The sequence below is a fragment of the Pristis pectinata genome, chromosome 30 (genome assembly GCF_009764475.1).
Source record: "Pristis pectinata isolate sPriPec2 chromosome 30, sPriPec2.1.pri, whole genome shotgun sequence".
Lineage (NCBI taxonomy): Eukaryota > Metazoa > Chordata > Chondrichthyes > Rhinopristiformes > Pristidae > Pristis > Pristis pectinata.
Window position 1 is genome coordinate 11405473 of NC_067434.1, and position 26129 is coordinate 11431601.

Consider the following 26129-nt stretch of genomic DNA (forward strand, 5'->3'; position numbering starts at 1 on the left):
AAGATCACAGCCAATATTTCTGCAGTTTCTACACCTTCCTCAGTGACCTAGGATGCTTTCTATTGGACTGGGTGATTTATCCACTTCCGGGTACCTCTGCTTTATCAGTTTTTAACTCGTCCATGCCCTCTGCTTCCATGATTGCATTTTCTTTTTAGTTTCTGATTGGCCTCACCTCTCCCCTTTCAGCCCATTTCCTGTTTCCATGCCTCATGGTAGATTTTTTTGGATACTTTAAATATTGTGCCTGTTTATTCTAGTGCTATTTTTTTGACTTCTGAACTTGTTTAATTAAAGGCCTGGCTATTAACCTGACGTCTGCCATACCCTTTTATTTTAAAGTTTTATCTCCTCAGACGTCTAAGGAGCACAACTGCCCTATTCAGTCTCCCTCTTGAGAAATGATCTAGCAGAAACCTGGACCATCTGCAGTGCCTCCCTTGTTGAAATGTCCTTTTGCTTGCTAGTCTTTAATTCCAATTTATCCAGACCAGGTCCGCTCTCATTACATTACAATGGTCCCTTCTCCTGTTGCTGTATACCTTGGTGATCCATATCCTTTTCCGTTGTACGATTGCTCATTCTTAAATGTTTGTCCCCTGATATTTGTTCCACTTGATATGTTTCATTCGACAGAACCAAATCCTCCAATCTGTCCTTCCTTATTGTTTCCAAAACATATTGATCAAAAAAGCTTTCTGAACACTCCTCTTTACCCTCTTAATATTACCTTCTTGAAGTCCCCCATTATCACTATTCTATCATTGCACATCTGTAATTTTCATGCAGATAGATCCTACTATATCCTACCCATTCATTGAATTTAGTCCTTGCTATTTTACTGTAGCCAGATCTTTGCTATTGCTACATCATAATTCACATAGTTAACTGCCTGCAGCTCTTCAATCTTGTTTGTTTTGGGTGCCAATGTGCATCTGTCTTATACTTACCTTACACCCATATGTAATGTCTTTTTGTCTGGTCTAAAACCATTCTGTTTCTTCCTCTGGTGCTATTTCAGTCCTTTATTGCATCTTTTTTTTTCCTCTTCTTCTGTGTAACATCCCAGTGTCCATTCCATTCTTTCCTTCACCGTTCCCCCTCCCTCCAACAGCATGAGCAGATCTTCCCACAGACACCTTGACTGCAATTCTATTGAGGTTAGACCTGGCTGATCTGTACTGGCTCCAGCTCCCTCAGCTCTCCTGCTAATACCCTGGGAATCAGTCCCTCGTTTCTGTCGGCTCCTCAGTCATCTGTACCATCCCATTTCTGTACTTGCTTGTACATATAACGAAGGAAAGCCGATTCTGAACTTTATGGGGTGTCTCATTTGGCAAAACTGCCATCTCTGCCCCTACCGTAGTGGAGATGCATGCTGCACTCTTATCACTCATCCAACTGCATTTTCCAAAATCCAAGGTTTAGTTACGAGGCCAATCAGCTACACAAGTCAAATTGTGCTGAACTTTTCCAGGTCAAAAGTGGCCCTGTCCTTGAGGACTACAAGCTACTTCTCTGGACTGGGCATGTTGCCAGGTCTGATGCTGCTTCACAGCAATATTAGCAACTTAACCCAGTGTTGGGATGATGGATGAGATGTTTGAATTGGGTCCTTTCAAATGGTTCAGTATGTAACACCAGTATACGTACAATCCCAATTAGGGGTTCTGGGTTAGAAGATGATGGTTTCCCCCTCTTGACTGGAACAAAAACAATGAAGGGCAATGTTTCTATAAAGATTAAAATTCACAGGCTCTCTACACAGTGGAAACCAAGATGCCATGCACTTTGTAAGTGATTGGGCTGCTGATCTCTGTTACACTGTGTTGCATTTTGCTGTCCTGTTTTCCTTGATTTAGAAGTTGAATACTGAGATTGAATTTGTGGTCTGTAGACCATTTGCCAATATGGATGTTGTCTTGACTTCCCTCTAAAGGTTTGAATGTACCACCTAGGTAAATGTACTAACTCCCTTAACTTATTTGTTGAAACAGGTCACAGTTCACAATCCAGAAAACCAGGGTTACCTTATAGCGTACAAAGACTCCCAGCTCATCATCTCTTCTGCCAGGTGAGTGTGTGAAGGAAGAAACCCTCGACATGTTTGGGTGGAAGATGAAATTTACCTAGCTGCTGTTTGTGATAGAAATGAGATTTGTCTGTGCCTCGATCCAAGAGTTCTCTACCCTTATTTCTCAGATCATCTGAAGGTATATTTAGTTTTAGTTTTCCATCAGTACAACAGTTGTAATTAAAAGTTCCCAGAGGAGTTCAGAATTCCTCTAACTCCCTATGTTTCACTTGCAGAGCTTGAGAAAAAAATTGCCAAATGTCTGATTTGAAGTTTTTAGAATCCACTGATCAGAACCCCCTGCAACAGGATTTTTTTGGGGGCAAGAAGGGGGGGAGTGGGAAACCATTTTGCTTTCAATCTGCCAAGTGTGACGTTTACTGCTCAAAGTTTCAGACAGTAAATTGTACTGGGTAATGAGAGACGGTGGGCAACCAACTTCAGTTAATACAAAACCAGGAGATTTGCTCCTTGTTTATGTGTGTAGCCTTATCACAAGTATTTCCAGGACTTGCACCCAGCACTTCAGGTCTGTCTGTACAGGCTGATCTTGGGATCCAAGTCCATTGCACCCTGAAAGTTGCTGCACAGGTTGACAGGGTGGTAAAGAAGGCATATGGCTTGCTTGCCTTTATTAGTCTAGCCATTGAGTTCAAGAGTCAGCAAGTTATGTTGCCATCAGGAGGCAGATTTTGGAAAGGTGTAAAAAAAATATAACAGGGTTGTTGTCATGGGTGATTTCAACTTCCCTAATATTGATCGGCACCCCCTTAGTGTTAAGGGGATAGATGGGACGGAGTTTGTTAGGTGCGTCCATGAAGGATTCCTGACACAGTACGTGGACAGGCCGACTAGAAGAGAGGCTATATTCGACCTGGTACTAGGCAATGAGCCTGATCAGGTTTCAGATATCTCGGTGGGAGAGCATTTTGGAGACAGTGACCATAACTCCTTGACCTTTACCGTAGCCTTGGACAGGGATAGGACCAGACGATATGGGAAAGTATTTATTTGGGGGTGGGGGAATGATGATGCTATTGGGCAGGAACTTGGGAGTGTAAATTAGGAACAGATGTTCTTGGGGAAGTGCACAGCGGAAATGTGGAGGTTGTTTCGGGAGTACTTGCGTGGTGTTCTGGATAGGTTTGTCCCATTGAGGCAGGGTAAGGATGGTAGAGTGAAGGAACCGTGGTAGACAAGGGACATAGAATATCTTGTCAAGAGGAAGAAAGAAGCTTACCTAAGGTTTAGAAAGCAAGGATCAGACAGGGGTCTGGAGAGTTACAAGGTAGCCAGGAGGGAGCTTAAGAATGGACTTAAGAGAGCTAGAAGGGGACATGAGAAGTCCTTGGTGAGTAGGGTTAAGGAAAACACCAAGGCGTTCTACACGTATGTGAAGAACAGGAGAGTGATGAGTGAAGGTAAGACCAATCAGGGATAAAAGAGGAAGCATGTGCCTGGAGTCAGAAGAGGTAGGGGAGGTCCTTAATGAATACTTCAGTATTCAACAGTGAGAGAGAACTTGACGTTTGTGAGGATGGTGTACAACAGGCCGATACGCTAGAGCATGTCAACGTGAAGAAAGAGGATGTGCTGGAACTTTTGAGAAACATTAGGATGGATGTCACCAGGACCAGACGGGATATATCCAAGGTTCACAGGAAGTGAGGGAAGAAATTGCTGCGCCTTTGGCCATGACCTTTGCATGCTCACTGGCCACAGGACTAGTGCTGGATGGTTGGAGAGTGGTAAATGTTGTTCCTTTGTTCAAGAAAGGGAGTAGGGATAACCCTGGGAATCATAGGCCAGTGAGTCTTACTTCAGTGGTGGGCAAATTACTAGAGAAGATTCTTAGAGACAGGATTTATGAGCATTTGGAGAAGCACAGGCTGATTAGGGACAGTCGGCATGACTTTGTGATGGGCAGGTTGTGCCTCACGAGCCTGATTGAATTCTTTGAGGACATGACAAAGCACATTGATGAAGGTAGAGCAGTGGATGTGGTGTACATGGATTTTAGTAAGGTGTTTGATAAGGTTCCTCATGGAAAGCTTATTCAGAAAATCAGTAGGCATGGGATCCAGGGAGACTTGTCTGTGTGGATTCAGGGTTGGCTCGCCCATAGAAGACAGAGGGTGGTTGTAGGTGGAGCGTATTCTGCCTGGAGGTCGGTGACCAGTGGTGTTCTGCAGGAATCTGTTCTGGGACCCCTGCTCTTTGTGATTTTTAAATGACTTGGATGAGGATGTGGAAGGGTGGGTTAGTAAGTTTGCAGATGACATGAAGGTTGGTGATGTTGTAGATAGTGTAGAAGGTTGCTGTAGGTTACAACAGGACATTGATAGGATGCAGAGCTGGGCTGAGAAGTAGCAGATGGAGTTCAACCTGGAGAAGTGTGAAGTCATTCACTTTGACAGATCGAATTTGAAGGCAGAATAGAAGGTTAATGACAGGACTCTTAGCAGTGTGGAGGAACAGAGGGATCTTGGGTCCACGTCCATAGATCCCTCAAGGTTATCATGCAGGTTGATAGGGTTATTAAGAAGGCGTATGGTGTGTTGGCCTTCATTAGTTGGGGTATTGCATTCAAGAGCCACAAGGTAATGTTTCAGCTCTATAGTACTCTGGTCAGACCACACTCGGAGTATTGTGTTCAGTTCTGGTTGCCTCATTATAGGAAGAATGTGGAAGCTTTAGAGAGAGTGCAGAGGAGATTTGCCAGGATGCTGCCTGGATTGGAGAGCATGTCTTAGGAGGATAGGGCTTTTCTCTTTGGAGTGAAGGAGGATGAGAGGTGATTTGATAGAGGTGTATAAGATGATGAGGCATTGATCAAGTGTACAGTCAGAGACTTTTTTTTACCAGTGTGAAAACATGAGGGGGCATAATTTTAAGGTGATTAGGGGAGGGTATAGGGAAGATGTCAGAAGTTTTGTTTTACACGGAGTGGTGTGTGTGTGTACGCATAGGCAGATACATTAGGGACATTTAAGAGACTCTTAGATAGGCACATGAATGATAGAAAAATGGAGGGCTGTGTGGGAGGGAAGGGTTAGATAGATCTTGGAGCAGGATAAAATGTCAGCACGATATCATGGGCCGAAGGGCCTGTACTGTGCTGTAATGTTCTATGTTCTTTATAAAACTCTGGTTAGACCACATCTGGAGTATTGAATTCAATTCTGGTCACCCCATTATAGGAAGAATGTGGAGGCTTTGGAGAGGGTGTAGAAGAGGTTTATCAAGATCCTGCCTAGAAGGCATGTGCTATGAGGAGAAGTAGCACAAACTTGGGTTGTCTTCTCTGGCATGGTGGAGGCTGGAGGGAGACCTGATAAAAGTTTATAACATTGAGAGGCACAGACAAAGTAAACAGCTGGTATCTTTCACCCAGGGTCAAAATGTCTAATACTAGAGGGCATGCATTTAAGGTGAGAGGGGGCAAGTTCAGAGGAGTTGCAGAGGGCAAGTTTTTTTTCCCCACACAGTGGTGGGTGCCTGGAATGCGCTGCCGGGGGTGATGGTGGAGGCAAATATGATAGAGGTATTTAAGGGGCTTTTAGACAGGCACACGAATATGCAGAGAATGGAGGGATTTGGACCTTGTGCAGGCAGAGGGGACAAGTTTAGTTAGGCGTTTAATTACTAGTTAATTAGTTCAGTACAATGTTGTGGGCTGAAGGGCCTGTTCCTGTGCTGCACTGTTCTATGAATCAGAGTAGTAGTAAAAGGGCACCCAACATAACACCTTGTATTCCACCTTGGTAGTCTCCAACCTGACGGCCTCACCGTTGATTTCTCTAATTTCTGGTAACCCCTCCCCTCTTCACCCCCTCCCCTTTGTTTTCCATCATTCCTATGACCCCCCCCCCCCTCACCTCTTCTCTTTTCCTTCCCCTGCCCTTATGATCTGCCCTTCTATTCCCCTCCTTCCCTTTATTCAATGGTCTACTGTCCTCTCCTACCAGATTCTTCCTCCTTCAGCCCTTTGCCTCTTCTCCCTATCACTCCCTTTCATCCTCCCTTCCCCACCCACCTACCTTCCCCCTCTCACCTGGACTCGCGTATCACCTGCCACCCTGTACCCCTCCCCGACCTCCTTATTCTGGTTTCTGCCCTCTTCTTTTCCAGTCCTGTTGAAGGGTCTTGGCCCAAAACATCGACTGTTTATTTTCCTCCATAGACGCTGCCTGACCTGCTGAGTTCCTCCAGCACTTTGTGTGCGTTGCTCCAGATTCCAGCATCTGCAGAATCTCTTGTGTAACCTTAATTCATTACATACTGTGCACCTTATCAGAAGTTGGGTAAAGGTGGCCTTAGCCCCATTGTTCACCTTTGCATTTTTCTGCTCAAATCCTGGAATCTGCAATGCAGGAGGAAGCTATTCATCCCATTGCATCAGTGCTGGCTCTTGGGTATAACTATATGATTAATTCCATAGTCGTGTGAATACTTTTCTTTGAAAAATGTATGTAATAATTCTCTTTGGAATTTACTATTCAATCTGTTGCCACTACTTTTTAGGGTAATTTATTTCAGGTCACAACTCCATGTGTTCATTTTTTAAAAAAATCCTTGACGATGAAAATCAAACTGCAGATGCTGGATATCAGAAATAACAGAAAATGCTGGAAGCACTCAGTAGGTCAGGCAGAATTTGTGGAAAGAAAACAGTTGACATTCGAGTTGAAGACCCTTCAATTCTCTTGTTCTTTTGCTGGTCACCTTAAATCTGTTGCTAACCTTCCTGCCATTCCATTGAAACCATTCATGATTCTGAGCACCTCATTAAACAATCTGTCAACTCCTTTGCTGCGCGGAAAGACTGACTTAATTTTCCCTGGTCTTTCCATGTCTGTTGTATCACATCTCTGGAACAATTCTGGTAAATCTCTTCTGCACCCTCTCCCAAAACCTTCCCATTTCTACTAAAGTGCAGCAGCCAGAATTGAACAACTATGATCCATTCTAGTGTTTTAGAAAAATATTAAACATAAATTTCTTGCTTTCTCTTCTCTAAAAGACGTAGATCCATTGTGCTGTTTTAACAGCCGCCTCTGTGTGCTGCTGTCCTCTAAGATATTTGTGTACAACTTGAGGTGAACATGTTCATGTGCCCACTTTAAAGTTATACCATTTATTTACATTGCCTCTTCATCCTTCCTACTGAAATATCCAGGCGCAGATCTTCTACAAGAATGTAGATGAGTATCCCTGTAGAAATGCTAGCTGCCAGTACTGTGTTGGCATCTTGCGCCTTGTTGTCACCAGATGCGGCTGCCTCTTGCTGCTTCAGAGTCCACAAGGCAGCACTTTCTCAGGTTGGGAAGCCTGTTTGTCTGCTGAGCCTGCAGGCACAAGCACTATCCTCCCCATTCAGATCTCTTTGGATGCCATGCCTTTCTCCCTTCATACGACTGTCCAGTTTGTATCTGAATCATCTCTTTAAAGTACTCCCACTGTGTAATCACTTTTTGTTACCAATTTTTGATCATTATCTAACTGAGCCAAATCCTTTTGCAACGTGAAGTTAGCTGCCTTCCAATGAAGTAATTTCTTTAATCCAGAATTATTCTAAATTTACTCTGATTTTATGATCACCCAATAGTCTCCCACTGAATCACATCATGCCTACTTCATTGCCCAAAGCTAAATTTAGTAGCTGCTATAAGAAAAGCAGATAGTTGTTTTTTTTCTACTAGTTTTAGGTTGCTATTTCATGTGTGAATGTGTTCCTGTTTTAAATATGAAAAAATTTAATGTTTTTAAATTGTCCTGTGTTACTGAATGTTGAAAATGAAAAACATTCACAAGCCTTTGGTTTCCTAAATCTCTCAGCTTTGATGACCTGAGAGTCTGCGATCAGTGATTCACCAGCTGTCAATGGATTTATGAATGCAGCATAAAGCCAGTGCTGAGGCTAGCCCCTGTGCTTCAGTCAGCCAGACAAAAGTGTTAAACTGAGCCCTGGGGAGCACCACTGCATACTTCTCTCCATTTTGGGAAAATAATCATTCAACAAGAACGTCTGCCTTCTGACCCCAAGCAGATTTTGTATTCAGACCACCACTGTCCCTTTAATCCCATGGGCTTCAATTTCACAGACGTCCATTATAAAAGGCCATATTCACACCCATTTCTTGATCAAAGAACTCAATGAAGTTAGTCAAACACAATTTGCATCAAAAAATCTTGCTGGTTTTCATTTATTAGCCCATATTTTCCCAATTGGCAATCAATTTTGTCACAGATTTTGACTTTGTCCCATTAACAGCATTAATCTGAATGGTTTTCAATTGCTGGATCTGTTACTTTTTTTGTTAAATTTGTGTTTAACGTGTCTTCAATTGTATGGCACACAATGTATCTAAAGAACATTGCAAGACTCTGGTCAGAATCTCAGCAACACCCACACTTTTCCATAACTTGGGTTGCAACTCATTCAGATAGTGTGGCTTCTCTATTTTGAGGACTGCTTCATTCTTTTTATCTTGTGCACTGTCTCTAGTGCTTTTGTTATTCCTTCACAGGCAGAACTAGATACAAAGCCCTCATTTAGTACCTAAACCATACTACATCCTCCAGAAAATAGTCTCCTTTCATTCCCTAATTGAGTCTACCCTCCCCACTTGTGATTCCTCTTTTGTATATATTCATAAAATACTTTGGCTTTTCCATTTTCATTGGCCAGTAATTTGTTTTTTTATCCCCCTCTTCCATTTTTTAAAAAATCTCCTGTTTACTATTCACTTTCTTATGTACCGTGTGATTTTTACATTAGTTGCAAACTTACCTTTGATCTTCCAATCTCAACTATTCTTTAATCATCCAAGGAATTCTAGCTTTGGATGCCATGTCTTTCTCCCTCAAGAATTAATTTGTAACTGAATAATTTCTTTGAAAGACTAGTATTGTTCAACACTTGTTTTTACCTATCAATTTTTGACTTTTATCAAGCTGGGCTAAATCACTTTGCAATTTGAAATCAACTGCCTTCCAAAGAAGTAATTTTTTCTGCAATTCTATGATCTTATGATCACCCAGTTGTCCCCAAATGAAACATCTCTTGCCCCATTTCATTGCCCAGAACTAGATTTAGTTGTGTTGTTTTCTGTTTGGGCTGGAAACACACTAATTGGTAGAGTTTTCTTGTTTACATTCCAGGTAGCCCTGGCCCTCCGAACGTGCTCTGTTACTCTCCAAGTATATGTTTGGATAATTAATGTCCTCTTTTATACAACTCTAATTCTCACATCTTTCTGAGCTTTCCCTGCTAGCTTGTTTCTTTGTCTCCCACTTGTCAGCCTATTGAAGGCATCCAGCAGACTAATAGATTTTCTGTTGTTTCTTAATTCTACTTGGGCTCAATATTTTATTATTCGCCTCCCTTTCAACTACATTATTCTTCAGCGCTGTTATAGTTTGTTTGATGAATGCTCCATCCCTCTATTTTCCTTCCGTCTTTCCTGAACACCTATAGCCCAGACTATTAACTTCCTAGTCCCTTTTCTGGAATCATATTTCTATTATTGTCAGCGCAATAGTTCCTTTGGTGAACTGCAGACACAAGTGACCACATCTTATTTGCCATGCACTTTTGCACATACAGTCCTCTCTGTGTGTCACGTTGGATCTCCTTATTTCCGGATTTCTTTACTCTAGAGTATTTTTCCTCTAGTGTCCTATTTCTATTTCGTTCTGGTACCCATTCCCACCAACAAATTTACAAATCTATCCCTTAAGCACTGGGTAATCCTTCTGTGAGGGGGATCCTGTCCGTCCAGTCATGTTGTGATGCATACCATTCACCTTCAACAGGTCTGACCCAAAGTGAAGCTTTCCCACTTGTACCATTTGCCCAGCATATGTTAACAAGTTTTATTCTCCTTCTGTGCTCACTGTTCCCCTGTCTGCTGTAGCCTTTAATTTACTCATGACTATGTCAAAGAGCAGGATGTGATCAACGTCACACACAGCTCCATGTCCTGAAGTGGTGTGATATTCTCACTGTAAATCAACTGTACTGTAAGAATTCCATGGAGGTGGTTGAAGCCAGCACTGGTAGTGGTTGTAAAATTAGTTCTGTCTTTAACATGTATTTAACCATGCTCCATAACGTGAGTTTGGTAACTAATGACAAAGCTAAGTCAAGGGCCATATAATTGTGCAGGCTTTACTCGCATAAGTTGAATATAAGCTTCGATGAGCTTGAACCTGGAGAAGCAGGCCTTCAACGTTACCGCAGTGCAGGCGTCACAAATTAGAGGGTGTCATCAGCCTGTCTGCCCACCCCTCCCTTGGTTAAATTTTCATTGCCAGGTCAGTGAGTTTATTCCACTCCCATTAATCCAACAGGCTTTATAGTGGAGTAACAAGGGTCAAAAACAACTTGAGGCAAGGAAATGTTATTTATTTTTTCCTTTGCTGCTCATCACTCATGAGTTGGGGGGGGGGGGGGGGTGCGGAATCATTTAAAATCTTCAGTCTGGTCTTCTGCCAAAGACCTTGCTTCTGGGCAGTTACTCAAAGCTGTTCTGCTGGGCGACTTTTTATGCTGCGTTCCTGCTCTGATCAGTCGTGTTCATGTTTCCTTTTTTGAAACTGCTACTGTGTACAGCTGTTTTTTTTAAAGAAAAGGATATTTGTGTTGCCAACAAGTTTCTGGTTGCCCCAGACAGTTGGCTGAATCTAGTGGTTGTCAGCAGCTTTGAATGACCCTTGCTCAGTGAAGCATCATTTTACATCATTGTTCTCTGGTATCTGACCCGAGTCAGGTGTGGAGACTGCAGCTTACAGAAAACTTTAATTTTCTTGTTGCTTCTCTTTGCCTAAGTTTAGCTGTCCGTGTGCTCAGTGCCTCAGACAGACAGATATGAAAACCTGGTTTCTATTAATCTGCAGTGTTTTGTTCTGAATTTGGTGGCCTCTGCCTGCCCTCGCTTCCCCTCTCTGGCACACAAAAGGAAATATTTATCTGTCCCAATTGCCTGCCTTTGACCAAGAGGTGGTGCAGTTGGAACCTTGTGGGCTGTGTTTTCTCTACCAGTTCTGTCAGCTTTCTAGATGTAGCCACTGAGTGGCACTCCATCCAGTTGCAGGAAAAGACACCACGCAGGCATGCACTCTGAATTTCTTGGGAAAGGAACTGTCTGATAGACTAACGTATTAAATGGGCAAAAGTTAAATCGTGCATATGCACTGTGAAAGCTTACCTTTTTTCTATAACTTGCCATGTCAGATTGCAGTGCAGTTGCTTGAGTTTCTGATGCAAATTGCTGCATTTCACCGGCTATAATAAGTTGTAAGTTTCTCTATTGTATACAATTTAGTAGCTCTAAAATTATACTGCAGTCAAATTTTGTCTGGTGGGTATTTCTTCAGAAGATATTAAAATCCAAAGAAAAATAAAGAGCTTGCAATAATTACGGGATTCAGGCTTGGGTTAACTCAGAGCACTTTATGGCTAGGATATACTTTTAAAGGCTATTTAATTTGTAATATGGGAAACATCACAGTCAGTTTGCACAGATCAAACCCCCACAAATAGCAACCTGATATTTCCGCCAACATCCATTTCTGCCCACGCCTAAGATGTGCTGATGGTTAAATGGCTACTGCAAATTGCCCCTGGTGTTGATGGCTGGCAGAAACTGGGTGGGGAAGTTGATGGGTATGTGAAAGAGGATGGGGTGGGGGTTGGGGCTGAAATAAGTGGGGGGATGGGACTGATGGAAATGTTCTGAGAGCCAGTATAGATTCTTGGGCTGAATGCCTTTTGTGTCATGAAAAATAATGGCCAGGCACCCTGTTTATTGATTGTAGGATAAATAATTGGTCATGGGATAACTCCACTGCTCTTAAAAGTGGTGTCGTGGGAGCTTTTACACCCACCTGAGAGAGCAGGTGAAGCTTGGTTTAGCATCTCATCTTAGTCAGTACCCTGACAATGCATTGGCCCCACCAGTACCTCTCTGGGGCATCGGCTAAGATCATGGTGTTCAAATCTGAATGGAACTTAAATCCACAACCTTTTGACACAGGCAAAGGTGCTACCCATTTAACCATGGCTAACAAATTGCAAATTATTACCCGCGAAGGCATTAAGAAAGTACAAAAAATTTCTGGACGTTTCTGTTGAACCCTGGTGAGACCAAGCAATTGTACACAGGTTTAGCTTCAGTCATGTTAAGAATCGCTAGAGAAAGTGCTTTTTTTTAAAGTGCATGAAACAGAACTGAGAAATTATACCTGAAGAAAAATGAACAATCTGCGGTTCTTTTCTCGAGAAACAATGCTGTGTCATAACAGAGGTCTTTATCTACCAAATCAAACCTCTTAACTTTATTACTACTCCTGGGGAGTTCAGGAAAAACTTTTTATTCATTAGTTAGATGTTGGCACTAAGAGTGGTTGAGGCAAATAGCAGAGGTGCATGTACAGGGAAGCTTGATTAAACATGAGGGTGAGAATAGAATTTACCAATTAAAGGGAGGGAAGATGGCTTGTGTAGTGTGATTATAAGCATGCACTAGTTGAACAAAATGGCCTCTTTCTCTGCTGTAAAATTCTTTGAATAACTAATACTTAAAAGATAAGCTTCCATACAGCAAAGTAGCACAGATGCAGGTTATTTGCTGCACCTTCCTTTTGTCAGCAATTTAATAGTTATCCAATTAGTCCCATTCCTTTTTTGATAACACTGTAAAAGTTTCTCCTTTGAGTATTTATCCAGTGCCATTTTGAAGCTGTTACTGAATCTGCCACCTGTCCCCTTTCAGGCTCTGTGCTCCTGTTGCATGTGTCATTTCACTTTCAGTCTACTTGTCCTGACACAGTACAGATCAGCAACTTAATGTGAAGCCTTTCATGTGAAACTGTCATACTACTTCATAATGACTATCGGCATTAATACTTCATTGAGTCACCTGCGTGGAAACCTAGAAGTGCCTCTTCATTGCCTCTTCATGGAAACAGAAGTGTTGATTACTTTGTTTCTTTAGATTATTACATTAATTACTTGATGTCAGTACAGACCCACCAGAAGAATACATTCAAGAAGGTTTAGTCCTCAACATTGACAGGTATCTCATGGAGTCCGGCCAAACACTTGCAAGGAAACCTGATTACCACCGCCACCCTCCCTCAGCTGATGAATTAATACTTCTCCACATTAAGCACCAGTTGAAAGAAGCACTGAGGATATGCTTTGGGTAAGGTCATTGCTCAAAACCAAGGCCAAATACTGCAAGGTAAACAAGAGAAGCTGCCAGCAATAAATGTTCTCCAAAACAATCAGTACGGTAGCATGATCAGCCAATGTGGAAAATTGCCCTGATATGTTCTGTAATCCAATGCATGAGAAATCCAAATATTGCACTATTTATCTAATCTTAGATGCAAGTAAAGTGACAGTCAATACTGCTAAACAGTGCCACATACATGTTTTATAATCATTATAACTTTAGTCCAGATGTAAGGGGGGATAAAGGCAGAGTACCAAATGTGAAGAGTGAATAGTATTACGGGTGCATTGATAGCGTTAAGAAATCTTAACTAAAATCGAAGCCAATCATATACAGAAATAGGTTCATTATTGGAGGCCAGTGAGCTTGACCCCAGTTCATTGCTGCAGGATTTCATCAAGGCATTGTCCTTGGACAGTTGCATGCAGCTGCTTCAACAATAACCTTTGGGAAAGTTCACCATGCACAACTTGGATCATGAAATGAAACATGCTTGAACGGAGCAGGTTTCTGGACAACTTTCAGGTTTGGGCTGACGTGGCGATTAACTTCACCTGATTATTCACTCCTTCCACTGCTGGGGCACCCTGGTTGTTCTGTGAACGATCAACAAGATGCTCTACAAAATCTTGCTAAGCCTTTGGAAGCATCACCTCTCAAACCCGTGACTTGTACCATAAAGTTAGCTGGCATCTGGAAGTAGCAGCACTACTTCTAAGTCGTCGTTTTCACCACCAGTTCACGCACCATCAATTTCTTCTTTGTTAATGAGTGCAAGTCCTGGAACATCTACCCAACAGCACTGGGAGTACAATCACCACCCAGATTACAGTGGTTCAAGGTGATGGGTCACAACCACTTTCTTAACCAGTTAGGGACAGGTAATAAAATCTGACCTGAAAAACGAAGCTCGTGTCATTTAAATGAATTAAAAATGATCTATTAATTAGTTGATTGGTTTATTATTGTCACATGTACCTAAGTACAGTTAAAAACTTTGTTTTGTATGCCATCTGTACAGATCATTTCATAACATCAATGCATTGAGGTAGTACAAGGGAAAACACTAACAGATGCAGAATAAAGTTTTACAGTTACAGAGAAGGTGCTGTGCAAGCAGACAATAAGGTGCAAGGTCATATGAAGTAGATGCTATACATCTATGTAGATTTTGTAATTCTGCCTCTAGGGATGTCAGGCTTTGATTTCCAGCCTGAAGTGACTTGGTTATTCCCAATCTTAATATTGTTATTTGTTTTGTCAATTGTGGAAACTGAATTTGAGCAGTGTGGTAGCAGTTGCCTGTCTCAATCTCAGTAGATCAGTTTTCTGCTGAGATATCTTGCAAAGGCCACGGGGCTGGTGGAGAAATTCTAGATTTAATAAAAACATGGGAGACTTGAGTGTTAGTATTGAACCCAAGTGTTGCCACCTTCTGCTTTGAGGCCTCCAAGTATGTTCCTGAATTATTTTGTGCAGCATATATATTGGCCCATTGTGAATCTGCTTCTCTCTAATTTCATCAAAGACTGGAGCTCCTCCAGACACTGAAACAGATCTGACATAAAGAACCCTCCCTGTGCTTCCTATTTCAGTAACTGTGCCAACATTTATATTGAGAGGGGATTAGATTATCAGGAAGGTAAGGACCAGTAAAAAATAGTTAATCATATTCGTGTCACATTTTTAAAATTATTTCTATCTTAAACTATGTTGAGATTGTAAGTTAACTTCATTACTTGTCCACCAACTCTTCAATGAGCCTTTTTTTGCCTGGATGGCATGGATAGCATTTTGTTCTTTTATCTCCACTTCTAAGCTTATCTTCAAGTACATTGCTTATGTGCTCAGCTCTCATCATCGTCTCCTTCCCTACAATTCAAAAAACACTGTCGCTTGGTCTTTGGAGGATTGTGGCTGCCTCTTCCCTGTAGCAAGCACCTCCAAAGCAGCTCCACTACTGATTCATGAGACTGATTTATTGGGATGGTGGTAAAGCTAGCATGGTTGACATCTGTTGCCTAATCTTGGGTCCCTGGGTTGATACTGGCTGTATCCTTGAACTGCTTCAGTCTGTGGTAGTGATTCCTTTAGTGTATCACTCAAGTTGTGGTTATTCCCATAATACATTGCTTGACTTTCCTTGGTAGAAGTCCCAATGCATTAGGTGGTAGTGAAGAAATGCTCAGTGTGCTGGCATTCACCATGTAGGTTGTACACAATGTTCTGGTTGAGGAAGGGATAAATAGAGTCCGGTAGAATTGGTGATGATCCTACTTGTTGTCAGATTCATCAGGCAAGTAATGAATATTCCAACCTATTCCTAACGAGGTATGTGGTGGCGAGGCTATGTAGGTGAGCCAGCTGTCAGGGTACTCTGACTCTGCTTTTGAGGCTGAACCAGTTTAATAACTGATCAGTAACTACCATGATTCGACTTTTCATATCAACGTCTTTACTTATTACTTAGAGTGCTTGTTACTTGGGCATTTAACGAAATCGGATCATAGCAGTGAGAAAACCAAACTCACCTTTCTAAACTTGTTAGCTTAAACGGGGTTATTAGAAAGACTGGAGAAGCTGGGCATCCTCCTCCAAGCAGGGAACATTAAGTGGAGATGTAATAAAGTTGTTCAAAATTCTGAGGGATTTTCAATGAATAAGGAGAAACTGTTTTCCACAGTGCTAAGGTGATTAACCATAGAGCACAAGGTAAATAACAGAAGAACCTGCAGAGAGGTGTTATAATCTGGAATACACTGCATGAAAAGCTGATGGAAGTGGATTCAATATTAACTTTGAAAAGGAAATTGGATAAATGCATGACAGAAGAAAAAATTGCAAGGTTGTGGGTTAAGAGTAAAGTAATGGAACCAAGTGGATAGCTCCTTCAAAGAGCTGTCTGTGCTGAATACACTGGGAATAAATTATTATTGACTGTCAAACACTCATTCAGAAGGCCGCAGTGCTTTACGTTTGTGCAGTTTGTCATGTCTTTTTTAAAAATGCAGAATTATTGAGAATATGCAGGATGTTTTGGTAGTCATGTCATCTAGAGAATTAGACTAATGACCTCGACATACGGGTTCACACCACATCAGCAGTGCGGAAATTTAAATTGAGTTAATTAAATCCATGGTAAAAACTAGTATCAATTTTGGAAACCAGAAAGCTGAGACTATCTCAAACTTAGTTACTCGTGTTCTTTGGGTAAGGTGCTCTGTTATTTTTACATTGTCTGTCTGACCAGTATGTGATTCCATTTCCACAGCAATATAGTTAACTCTTAACTGGCCCAAGAAACTACCCCATATCATAACCCCAGTGCAAACTATTCAGGTCCAAGAGTTGGCATACCACCACCTGCCTGGGGACTATCAACGCTTGTCGATCATGTCCACATGGTCTGGCTGATTAAGAACACAGCTTGCTCTTCAGATTAGGTGTTTAAATAAGCATGGTGTGAATCCTTGATATTTGTAGATGCCAATTTGTTGTAATATTTTTCAATTTCCCTCCATCCTCTTTGAAAAGCTCATTCGTGTACATCCATTGAGCAATTACCTTGTAGGTGTGCTGCCAATTTATTTGGTCTGTTCCTATATCTTCCATGGAAGTGAATGGTTTTAGTTCACATAAACATGCTATGAACAATATGGAATCATTGTTATTTGCTCAGTGGCCAGCTGTCATGTACACTTAAGCTGATGAGCAATGGGCACTACAGTCCTATTGTTAGCCTGCCCTGCAGATTTTCATTCTTAGAGAATTGAAACAAAACCTATCTGCAAGTGGCTTATTTTTAAACAAGATGCATTCATTTATATTGGTGGTCGGAAGTGCAGTCAGACATGTACCTATGGATATCAGCATTAATTTGTAACTCCACTGGACCTGAGAATAACCATCTGCATATTCCAGGTTGTTGAAGCCAATTGGTAATATAACTTTGGTTACGTGCACAAAGGCCAGTGACCCCAAATTCTGCATTAACCAAAGCTGCAGTAGTCACCAACAAAATATACAAAAGGAAAAAATGAAAGTGGTGGCTGCAAGCTGGGTTTTGCAATAACCTAATCAGTCCAGGAGTTATGTTTTGACTCCAATCCTGCACTTCAACAGTCTCCAAATGTGGTATTGGCTTCCTTCAAGCTTACCACAACTCGAATGCCTCCAAGCCAGCATTTAATTTTTAAAACATGGCTTTAGCCTTTCAGTTTTGAACATGCATTCATATTTTCAGTATGTACAGACCTTTTCAAAGTCTTAAAATATGAAACTTTAACACATTTATTTAAAAAAAAGGAAATATTTTGCTCCGCTGATTGCAATATCCAGAGCTTATCATAGAGATGTCCCTACATTGGGGACACATTTCAGCTGAGGTCAGCCCTGTTAATCATTTGATCTGGTGCATACAATCTCTAATTATGCTTTAACACATCTTCCAATTCTCAGTGCTTGATGGACTATGAATTGTTTTACAGTGTAGTGACTGTAACAAAACCCAGTGCTGCATTTCGTGTAATTGAAATCTGGCATTTAAAAACATCTGTTGGTGTTTGCAAAAATCTGATTGTCTGTTCATTAACAAGCCCAGATTGTGACCAACAGTTTTCCTTCATGGCTTAATGCTTGTGGTTTTATAGGTTTTTATTACTGACCAGGATGTGTTTGCACCCTGTGACTGTGGACAGATGATTGCTGAATCAGTCAGTCTTCAAGCTTTGCCTAGATAGATAGCTTTGCCACAATAGAACACAGTGTATTTGTGTTCTGTTGTGGCATTGAAGCTAGTGTGTGGATTACTCGGTGCTTCAGATAGGAAGGCAACATTCAAGGCAATGCCAGTGGTAGTTCAGTTCATTGTAGCAATTAAGTTGTAGTGAGCAAATTGTTTTCAATGATGCAAGATGTGAGATTGCCAGGCTGGGTAATCTCTGGTTCAAGGTCTATAGGAAATAAATGTGTTTGAAGAGTGGAAACAAGTGTTCAAACTAATTCAACAGCTCACTCATCTGTGGAATTTGATGAGAATCATTTGTGGAGTGGAAGGAGAAGTGAGTTGACCTTGTTCCCTATATTTGCTGGTCTTATAATTTTGTTAATTGATTAAATTGTCAAATATTTGCAGTTTGTCAGGCTTTTACTTTGCCTTTTAAAGCTTTTAAAATGTAGAAATCTGCTGCAAGCAGTAAATGAAAAGGGAGCTGGGGTGTACATGTTAAGTGTGACTCTGAACCACACTGATCCATAGGGTGGAAAGTTGAATGTTGCAAAAAAGTTAGCCAAGGTCACTCTAGCATGCCTGCAGCTGCCTCATTGTTAGAACATGGTTACTTTAGATGTTGAAAAAGCCAAAAATAAACTTATTTACTAGTTAGTCAGTCCCTTGGGATTGGGGATGACTTGCTTCCTCTCCAATTTCATCAGTTCTATGCTGGTTAATGAGGCCAATGTGGGAACCACAGACTTTCAAACATATGGCATGAGGTAGCTGGTGGAAGAGTCAAGTAGGAGGTTTGTTAGATGGTGCACTCCATTTGCCACTTTATGCAGAACTTCTGTGTGCTCCCAGTGCATGCTCTCCAGGTTTCCAATACCACCCTGAGTGTTGCTTCTCCACTTTGAGCAGGAGCTGCTGGGGATGTTGCTCTTCAAGGAAGCTTTGAGTACGTGCTTGAATCTTTATCTCTATCTGCCTCTTAATCTCCTGTGACAGAGCTCAGAATAGAGCATCTGGTGTCGGCCACTTGAATGACGTGGCCGGCCCATTGTGGCAAAATGGAAGTAGCAGGCTTTAATATTGGCCGGGAGTGGATGCTGACATTGTTCGCTTAACCTTCCAGTGAATTTGAACAATTTTGCAGAGGTGCAATATTTTTCCAGAACGTTGACATGCATTGCATAGGTAATCCAGATCTCAGGAGAATATAGAAGGGCAGGGGTCACTGTTGCATGTTAGGCCATGAGTTGGAAATAAGGTTCTGATCTTCGAAGACCCTTCTCAATCAATCAAAGGCTGTACTGGCACATTGGTGGTGAAATTTATTGCTATCTGTCTTCGCCAAGAGGTATCTTCTGAGATATGGGAGGTGATCTATGTTTTTAGGAGTCTCACCATGAATCTTTTCTAAAGAGCACAGCTGTGGCAGGTTGGAAGAAGACCTGGGCCTTGTTGATGTTGACTGTAAGGTGCTTCCTCTTGTATACTTCAGTGAATAAACCAATGTTTTGAGCTTGGCCTCTGAGCAAGAGGACATTTTGTTGGAGGTGAGGCATAATTTTTGTGGTGAGAAAGATTGAGAAGAGTGTTGGAGCAATAACACAGCCTTGGTTGTCGCCAATCTTCACCGAGATTGGTTTTGTTATGGCCGGTTGGTTAACATCATGCTTGCATATCATCTTGGAGCAAATGTAAAATGGAGACAAATTTCTTTGGGCAGCCAAATTTAGGGAGATGTTCTCAATTGATGGAGCAGGATTCACTGAGGTCAAAGAAGCCTGTATATAGTGGCTGCTGCTCCCTGTATTTTTCTTGGTATTTCAACACATTGAAGAACTGTCCACCGTGCCCCTAGATGGATGGATGGACAGACAGTAGTGTAGCAGTTAGCGTAATGCTTTACAGCGCCAGTGACCCGGGTTCAAATCCGGCCACTGTCTGTAAGGAGTTTGTACGTTCTCCCCGTGTCTGCGTGGGTTTCCTCCGGGTGCTCCGGTTGCCTCCCACATTCTAAAGTCGTACGGGTTAGGAAGTTGTGGGCATGCTATGTTGGCGCCGGAAGCTTGGTGACCCCCCCCCCCCCCCCAGAACTCTATGCAAAAAAGATGCATTTCTGTGTGTTTGGATAAGAAACCTTAATTTAGGAGCAGCTCTTAGGAGGAGGCAATTGAGCAGAATCCTCTCAATGAACTTACCACAGTTGAACTTGTCTCCTTTCTTGAAGTTAGTCATGATTAATGCACATCTGAGGTCCCTTGGTATATCCTTCTCTTTTCCAGATGTGGAGAGGGAGAATGTGTATTTGTGACTGAAGCTCTTGCTGCCAAATATTAGAATTTCAGTGCAGGTGCCATCTGCTATTGAAGCCTTGTTATTTTTGAGTTAGGGTATGACTGCCTTGATGACTTGTCAGTCAGGAATGACAGCACAGCTGTGCCGGATAGGCTGCTGTAGGGTAGAGTCCACGGTGCTCACATCAATGTTAAGGAGGTCTTCGAAGTTTTCCTTCCAGTGGATTTTGACTGTCTCTCTGTCCATGGTAGTTCAGCTCCTTTTCTTGGTTTGCATTGGGTTGCGGCCTTGGGTGTTTAGACAGTAGATTGCATCTACAGCACTGAAGAACCCATGCATCTTGTGGCTGTCAGTGAGTTGCTGAGCTTGCATTTTCTCCATCCACTCCATCAGTTCTTTAGATCACAGGTTTTCTGCTGTATCTCTGCCCTCGTGCCTGTAGAGCTGTTTCATTTATCTTGAATAAATGTTGAAATTCCAATCCAGTAGGAGTTAATCAATCTGTTTACAGTTGATTAACTGCTCAATCTTGTTGTCATTCTCATCCTGGTTGTTCTTGGAAGAGAAGCCAAGAATTTCTTCACTGCTGCCAATTGTGGCAAACTTCAGTTAGCCCCAAGCCGTAGACACTGCAGTCCCTGTAGACAGAGTTGTCAGGTTGTGAGGCACTGATTGAGAAGTGCTGCCTTTGGGGTCCTTGAGCTTTGACGTTGCCACAAGAATGTCAATGCTTCTGTTGACGCTGATGTTTTGGAGCCAGATTGATGGATATATTGTAGTGTCTATTAGGCAGTAGTCAGTCCAGCAATCAATAATTCTTCTCATGCTGCATGCGATTGGGACATTTTTTGCAATCCCTTACTTGGATGATATCTAACGAGTGCCAGTGCTTGGACTGGCGGTGTTGCCTGGCGTCTTGTGCTTGTACCTCTGATAAAGTGAGTTTTATTACGATGCGGCCATGCTTCAAGCAGTTTGCTCAGTGAATGATCATCAGAAAGTTGGTCTCTTTCCCTCTGCTGCCATCCTCCCCTCCCCTTGCTGATGGCACTTTTGAAGTCACCAAAGAAGGTCACTTCATCTCTCTTTGGGATGCAGACCAGATTTTTGTTTTGCAAAATCAGAATAGAAATCCTCTGACCTCATCTGCTGTAGCTTCCAGGGTTAAGGTGTATGCCTCATAACTGTAGAGGGTTAGGTCTGTGTCAGTGAGCCAAAGGGGAGTCTCTGAAGTACTGATTTAATTTATTTTGGATAGAGAACTTCATTCCATGAAGATGGTATTCCTCTGGAAGTTAGTGTACCACTGTCTTGTTCTTTAAACTGGCACCTCCTGTTCAGTGTATCTCACTTTGCCCTGTTCCCAAGCCATGCCAGCATGGTGGCATTCAGGTCTGTTGCTGTTCAGGTTGTTCATGAGGGTTCTGATATTCCAGGTCTTATATTATGGAGTAGAAGATATCTGTACATTATTTCTTTTAGCATGGGTAGAAGACTAAGCAAAAAGGGAAAAGAGATTGCTTTGTAAATAAAGTTGAGTTGTGCTTAGAAGATCAAGATGTTAAACCAGCTTGGGTGAAGGTGATTTTAAAAAAAACAAGGATAAAGAAGTCACTGGTGAGAATAGTCTTTCGGGTGCCTAACTGTAGCTGTAATCCACAGTAGAATGTAAATTGAGAATTAGTGGAGGATTGTGAAAAAGTTACTGCAATAATTGTGGGTTTGTCCAATCTTTCTACCAAGTTTAAGTTTGCAAAGGCATCCTTAAGGGCAAGCTCAAAGTGAATTCAGGCCAGTTTATCAGAACAATAAGTTGTGGAATCAGAGTGCAGGCTATTTTAAATCTTGTCATGTATAATGAGATGGGATGAATTAATGATCTTATAGTACAAGATCCTCAGGGAAGGGCGATAACATTAGTACAATTTCACAAAACATCACCTTTTTAAGGAAACAGTGAAGAATTTCATTTCTCCGAGGGTCATGATTCTGTGGAATTCTGTCCCATGGATTTGTGGAGGCTGAATTATCAAGTACGTTCAAGGAAGTGATCAACAGGTTTTTTTTGACTCTAGAGGAGTAGCAGATTATGGGGGACAGGTGGCAGAATACAGCTGAGGCCATGAGCTTATAGAACAGGGGAATAAACACGAAGGGCTGTTGAGCCTACTTTTCTCATTTATGTTCACTACCCAAAAAGCAGCAGCTTTTAAACTTTCCTGATTTATATCCTTTGCAATAAAATGGTGTTTCCATACTTGATCATCAGATTTTAATTTTTTTGTTTCCAAGTACTGCAGCCTTCGATATATTGTCATCATTGTGTCATTTAGGTTTATTTTCAACGTGATATGGATCTACCAACACACAGCCCTTCCTCTCATAATATCTTGTTGGTGTGCTTTATCTGCAGGGCGTTACGACACTGTGAGCAGTTGATCACACGGTATAACCGGGAAGACAGCAAGATCTGCCTAGCAAACAGCAATTCTCTGCCAGAGTATAGTGCCTCTAGTCACATTGGCAAAGCAGTAGAGGACTGCATGAGAGCAATCTTTGGTGTCCTGCTAAACTTGACCAATGACAATGGTAAGTTTCTGTGGAAGAACCATGCCTGTTCCCCGCCAGCAAGTTGAATTAATAAATAGGAAATGCTGGGGCTTGAGACTGTATCTGTGATTTCCGTAGTGTATCACAGTAAACCACGTGTTGGGGTGAAAAGGGGTGGGTGCAATATTAAATTGAGAGGGACTCTAAAAGAGAAGTCGTGTTCAGCCTGTCCTCAATTCCTCCAAATTCTTTGAGATGTATTCATTCCATTCTTGGCCCCTTGCCTCAGTCCTTAGATTGAAAACTCGTCTTTAAATTGACCTAGCTGCCCAACAATTAACGAACGAGGAATCGGTATGCTTACGACCTTGGCAGGTTTGCCATTTTCAGTGCTGCTACATAAATAGCACTTTACAATAACAGAGACACCTGCCAAAGGCAGAAGTGAGCAGTCTGCAATTGTTCAGTGCTGTTCATTTCAACTTGGTGCTACCTGCATCAAATATCTGGTCTAGTTAGTGCAGCAGTCTGCTGCTGTCAGGGTCTTTGTGCTTCCCTCCATTGGAAGACCACGTCCATAAAGGTGATGGGGCAGGTTCCTGACAGGCTTACAGAAGCAATCTGGTAACATTTAACAGTGTGCTTTCAATAAAGCCACTTCCTCTCCTTGCTCTCACAAGTTACTCATTAGGGAAGGTTAAGTTTTCAGTCAGCAACCAGTTAAACGACTGAACCAGAATTTGTAATGTTGGAGATGTGTCCAGAATTTAATTAAAAGTACTGGCAAAATCTCTAGCTTGATCATGTTTATTGTGTTTGTGGGCAATTACTCTGGTGCTTCCCTACATCCGTGATGTAAAGTCAGATTTTACACACTTATTATTGGATTGATAACAAAAGGCAAACATGACTTAAAATTCACAGAACAAATAAAACTGCAGATGCTGGAATCTGAAACAAAAACAGAAATGCTGGAAGAACTCAGCCAGTCAAGTAGCATCTGTGAAAAGAGAAACCAGTTAGCATTTCAGGTCGAAGGCCCTTCATCAGAACTTAAGATTCTCGATGAAGCATAATAATTAGGTTTGCTGCAGGTATTCACAACACTGCTTTTATCTGATAGGTATTTTTGCCTCATTTATTTTTTTTAAGTTAGTTTAAATCACAGACTATTAGAGGGATCTTTATTGTTAACTGACAAAGTGTATTCTGATGAAGGTCTTGGACCTGAACTGTTAACTGTTTCTCTTTCCACAGATGCTGAATGTTTCTAAGGTTTTGTTTTTATTTCAGATTACTGGCATCTGCAATTTTTTGTTATGTATTTCCATCTATTGTTATCTGCAACTATTTGCCTTCCTTTCTCACTGGGTGGTAAAGCAAGGTGAAAATTCTTCTCAACTGTACTTGAGCCAGTTTTCAGCAGCCACTTATGTGACCTGGCGATTTCCCTCAATCCCACTTCCTGTGCTGTAATGTTTAACTGTTGGTGTAGTTGCTTCATTTAATGCATTGAAGAGGGGTCTGTGCTGGTAGGGATCAAACCTGCAAATTGCAAGATTAGCATCAGCATTGAAAAGAAAAAGACAGCAGATGCATAATATGCGTCCACAGTTTTGACTTATGGGAGTACCTTCCAAACCAGAATGATATAAAACATTTGTTCTGTTATTCAGTGGGGGAGTAACATCCACTTTTCTTAATTGTTTGGGCAGTGCTTGCAAAGCCTACAGTTATTGCCCATTGGTCTTGAGCAGCTGGTGGTAGGCTGTTTCCTTGAACTGCTTCTTGAGTGTTGTAGGGATTGTACTCATCCAGGTAAGCAAAGGGTATTCTGTCACACTGACCTGACCATTGTGGATGGTGACTTCTGATCTTAATAATGGTAGGTCATTGATGAAGCAGCTGGAGATGGTTGGGCAAAAGACACAGGCAAATTCCGGCAACAATGAGTTGGGACTTGGATGATTGCCCTCCCGCAACCATAAGCATCTCTCTGTGTGTGATGACTCCAACTATTTGATGGTTTTCTCTTTGTTCACTCCCAAAACAGTCACTCTGCCCATGACAGAGTCGGAATACCAGGCAGATGGGAAAAGATGCAATTCCTAGAAGAAACGTAACATCCCCAATGATTCCTGTAAATCTCTAGCCCTGAATGCCCAAAGTAGACAAGGAGCATTCAGATGGTATTGAGAAGCTAGAGTCCATGTATGAGGAACACAGAGGCCCTGTGAAGGAGCACTGCAACTCATAAACTACCCACCTAACCACCCTGTCGGGCATCCCTTGCCCCAACTCTGCAACTGTCTGGTTCCCACGTTGTCCTTGCAGGCATTCCTCAGGTTACGAGAAGGTTCTGTTCCTGAGAACTGTTTGTAACCTGAACTCAAACAGTGTGTGGGAGAGGATCACAGAAATATCTGTGACGGGAGAGCGGGAAGGTGTGGGAAGAGGGGCCGCCAGCTGACCTCACCGACTCGGTGAACGAGCGAGTGAGTCTGCTTAGTGCTCCCAGCTCTGCTCGGTTTGACGCAGCCCCCAATTGTTGTGGTTCCAGGGGTGCGGCTGCACTGGGGAGAGAAGGCATGCACAAATGTCCTGTTCCCACCTGGCAGAAGATGCCTGCAGCCCCACAACAGCCAGAAATCCATCCTGCCAGTCTCCCAAATGCTCGATCATGTGTGTGGGCTGTCCATAAGTCAGACGTTTGTAACCTGGAGAAGACCGGTATTAGTCATTTCAACCTACAACGCAAGAGTAGGAGCAAGTCATCCTTGATACTACAAGACTGTCTAAGATAAGATATTTATTTATTAGTCACTTGTACATCGAAACACACAGTGAAATGCATCTTTTGTGTAGTGTGTTCTGGGGGCAGCCCGCAAGTGTCGCCACGCTTCCAGTGCCAACATAGCATGCCCACAACTCCTTAACCTGTACGTCTTTGGAATGTGGGAGGAAACCGGAGCACCCGGAGGAAACCCACGCAGACACGGGGAGAACATACAAACTCCTTACAGACAGTGGCCGGAATTGAACCCGGGTCGCTGGCGCTGTAATAGCGTTATGCTAACTGGTTGTTCTACGCAACTACAGGACTCTTTCTCCACAAGGACCATGTGGTAGTCATTCCTATCAATGCTGTCATGAATAGATATTTCTGCTACAAGATTGGTGAGGAAGAGTTGAGATATGTTAATAGCTTATTTTAGTTCGCTCACCACAGTCTTGCAGCCATGAG

At 42.1% G+C, this 26129-nt stretch overlaps 1 protein-coding gene across 3 annotated transcripts in view; it reads left to right on the forward strand.

The window, feature by feature from the left end:
* Positions 1-26129, forward strand: part of LOC127584612 (wings apart-like protein homolog) — a 154945-nt gene that overhangs the window by 106622 nt on the left and 22194 nt on the right. For all 3 annotated transcript variants that reach the window (XM_052041401.1, XM_052041402.1, XM_052041403.1), the window contains exons 12-13: positions 1998-2074; positions 22749-22924. In XM_052041401.1, coding sequence (XP_051897361.1) covers positions 1998-2074; positions 22749-22924 — 253 coding nt within the window. The remainder of the gene's footprint in view (positions 1-1997; positions 2075-22748; positions 22925-26129) is intronic.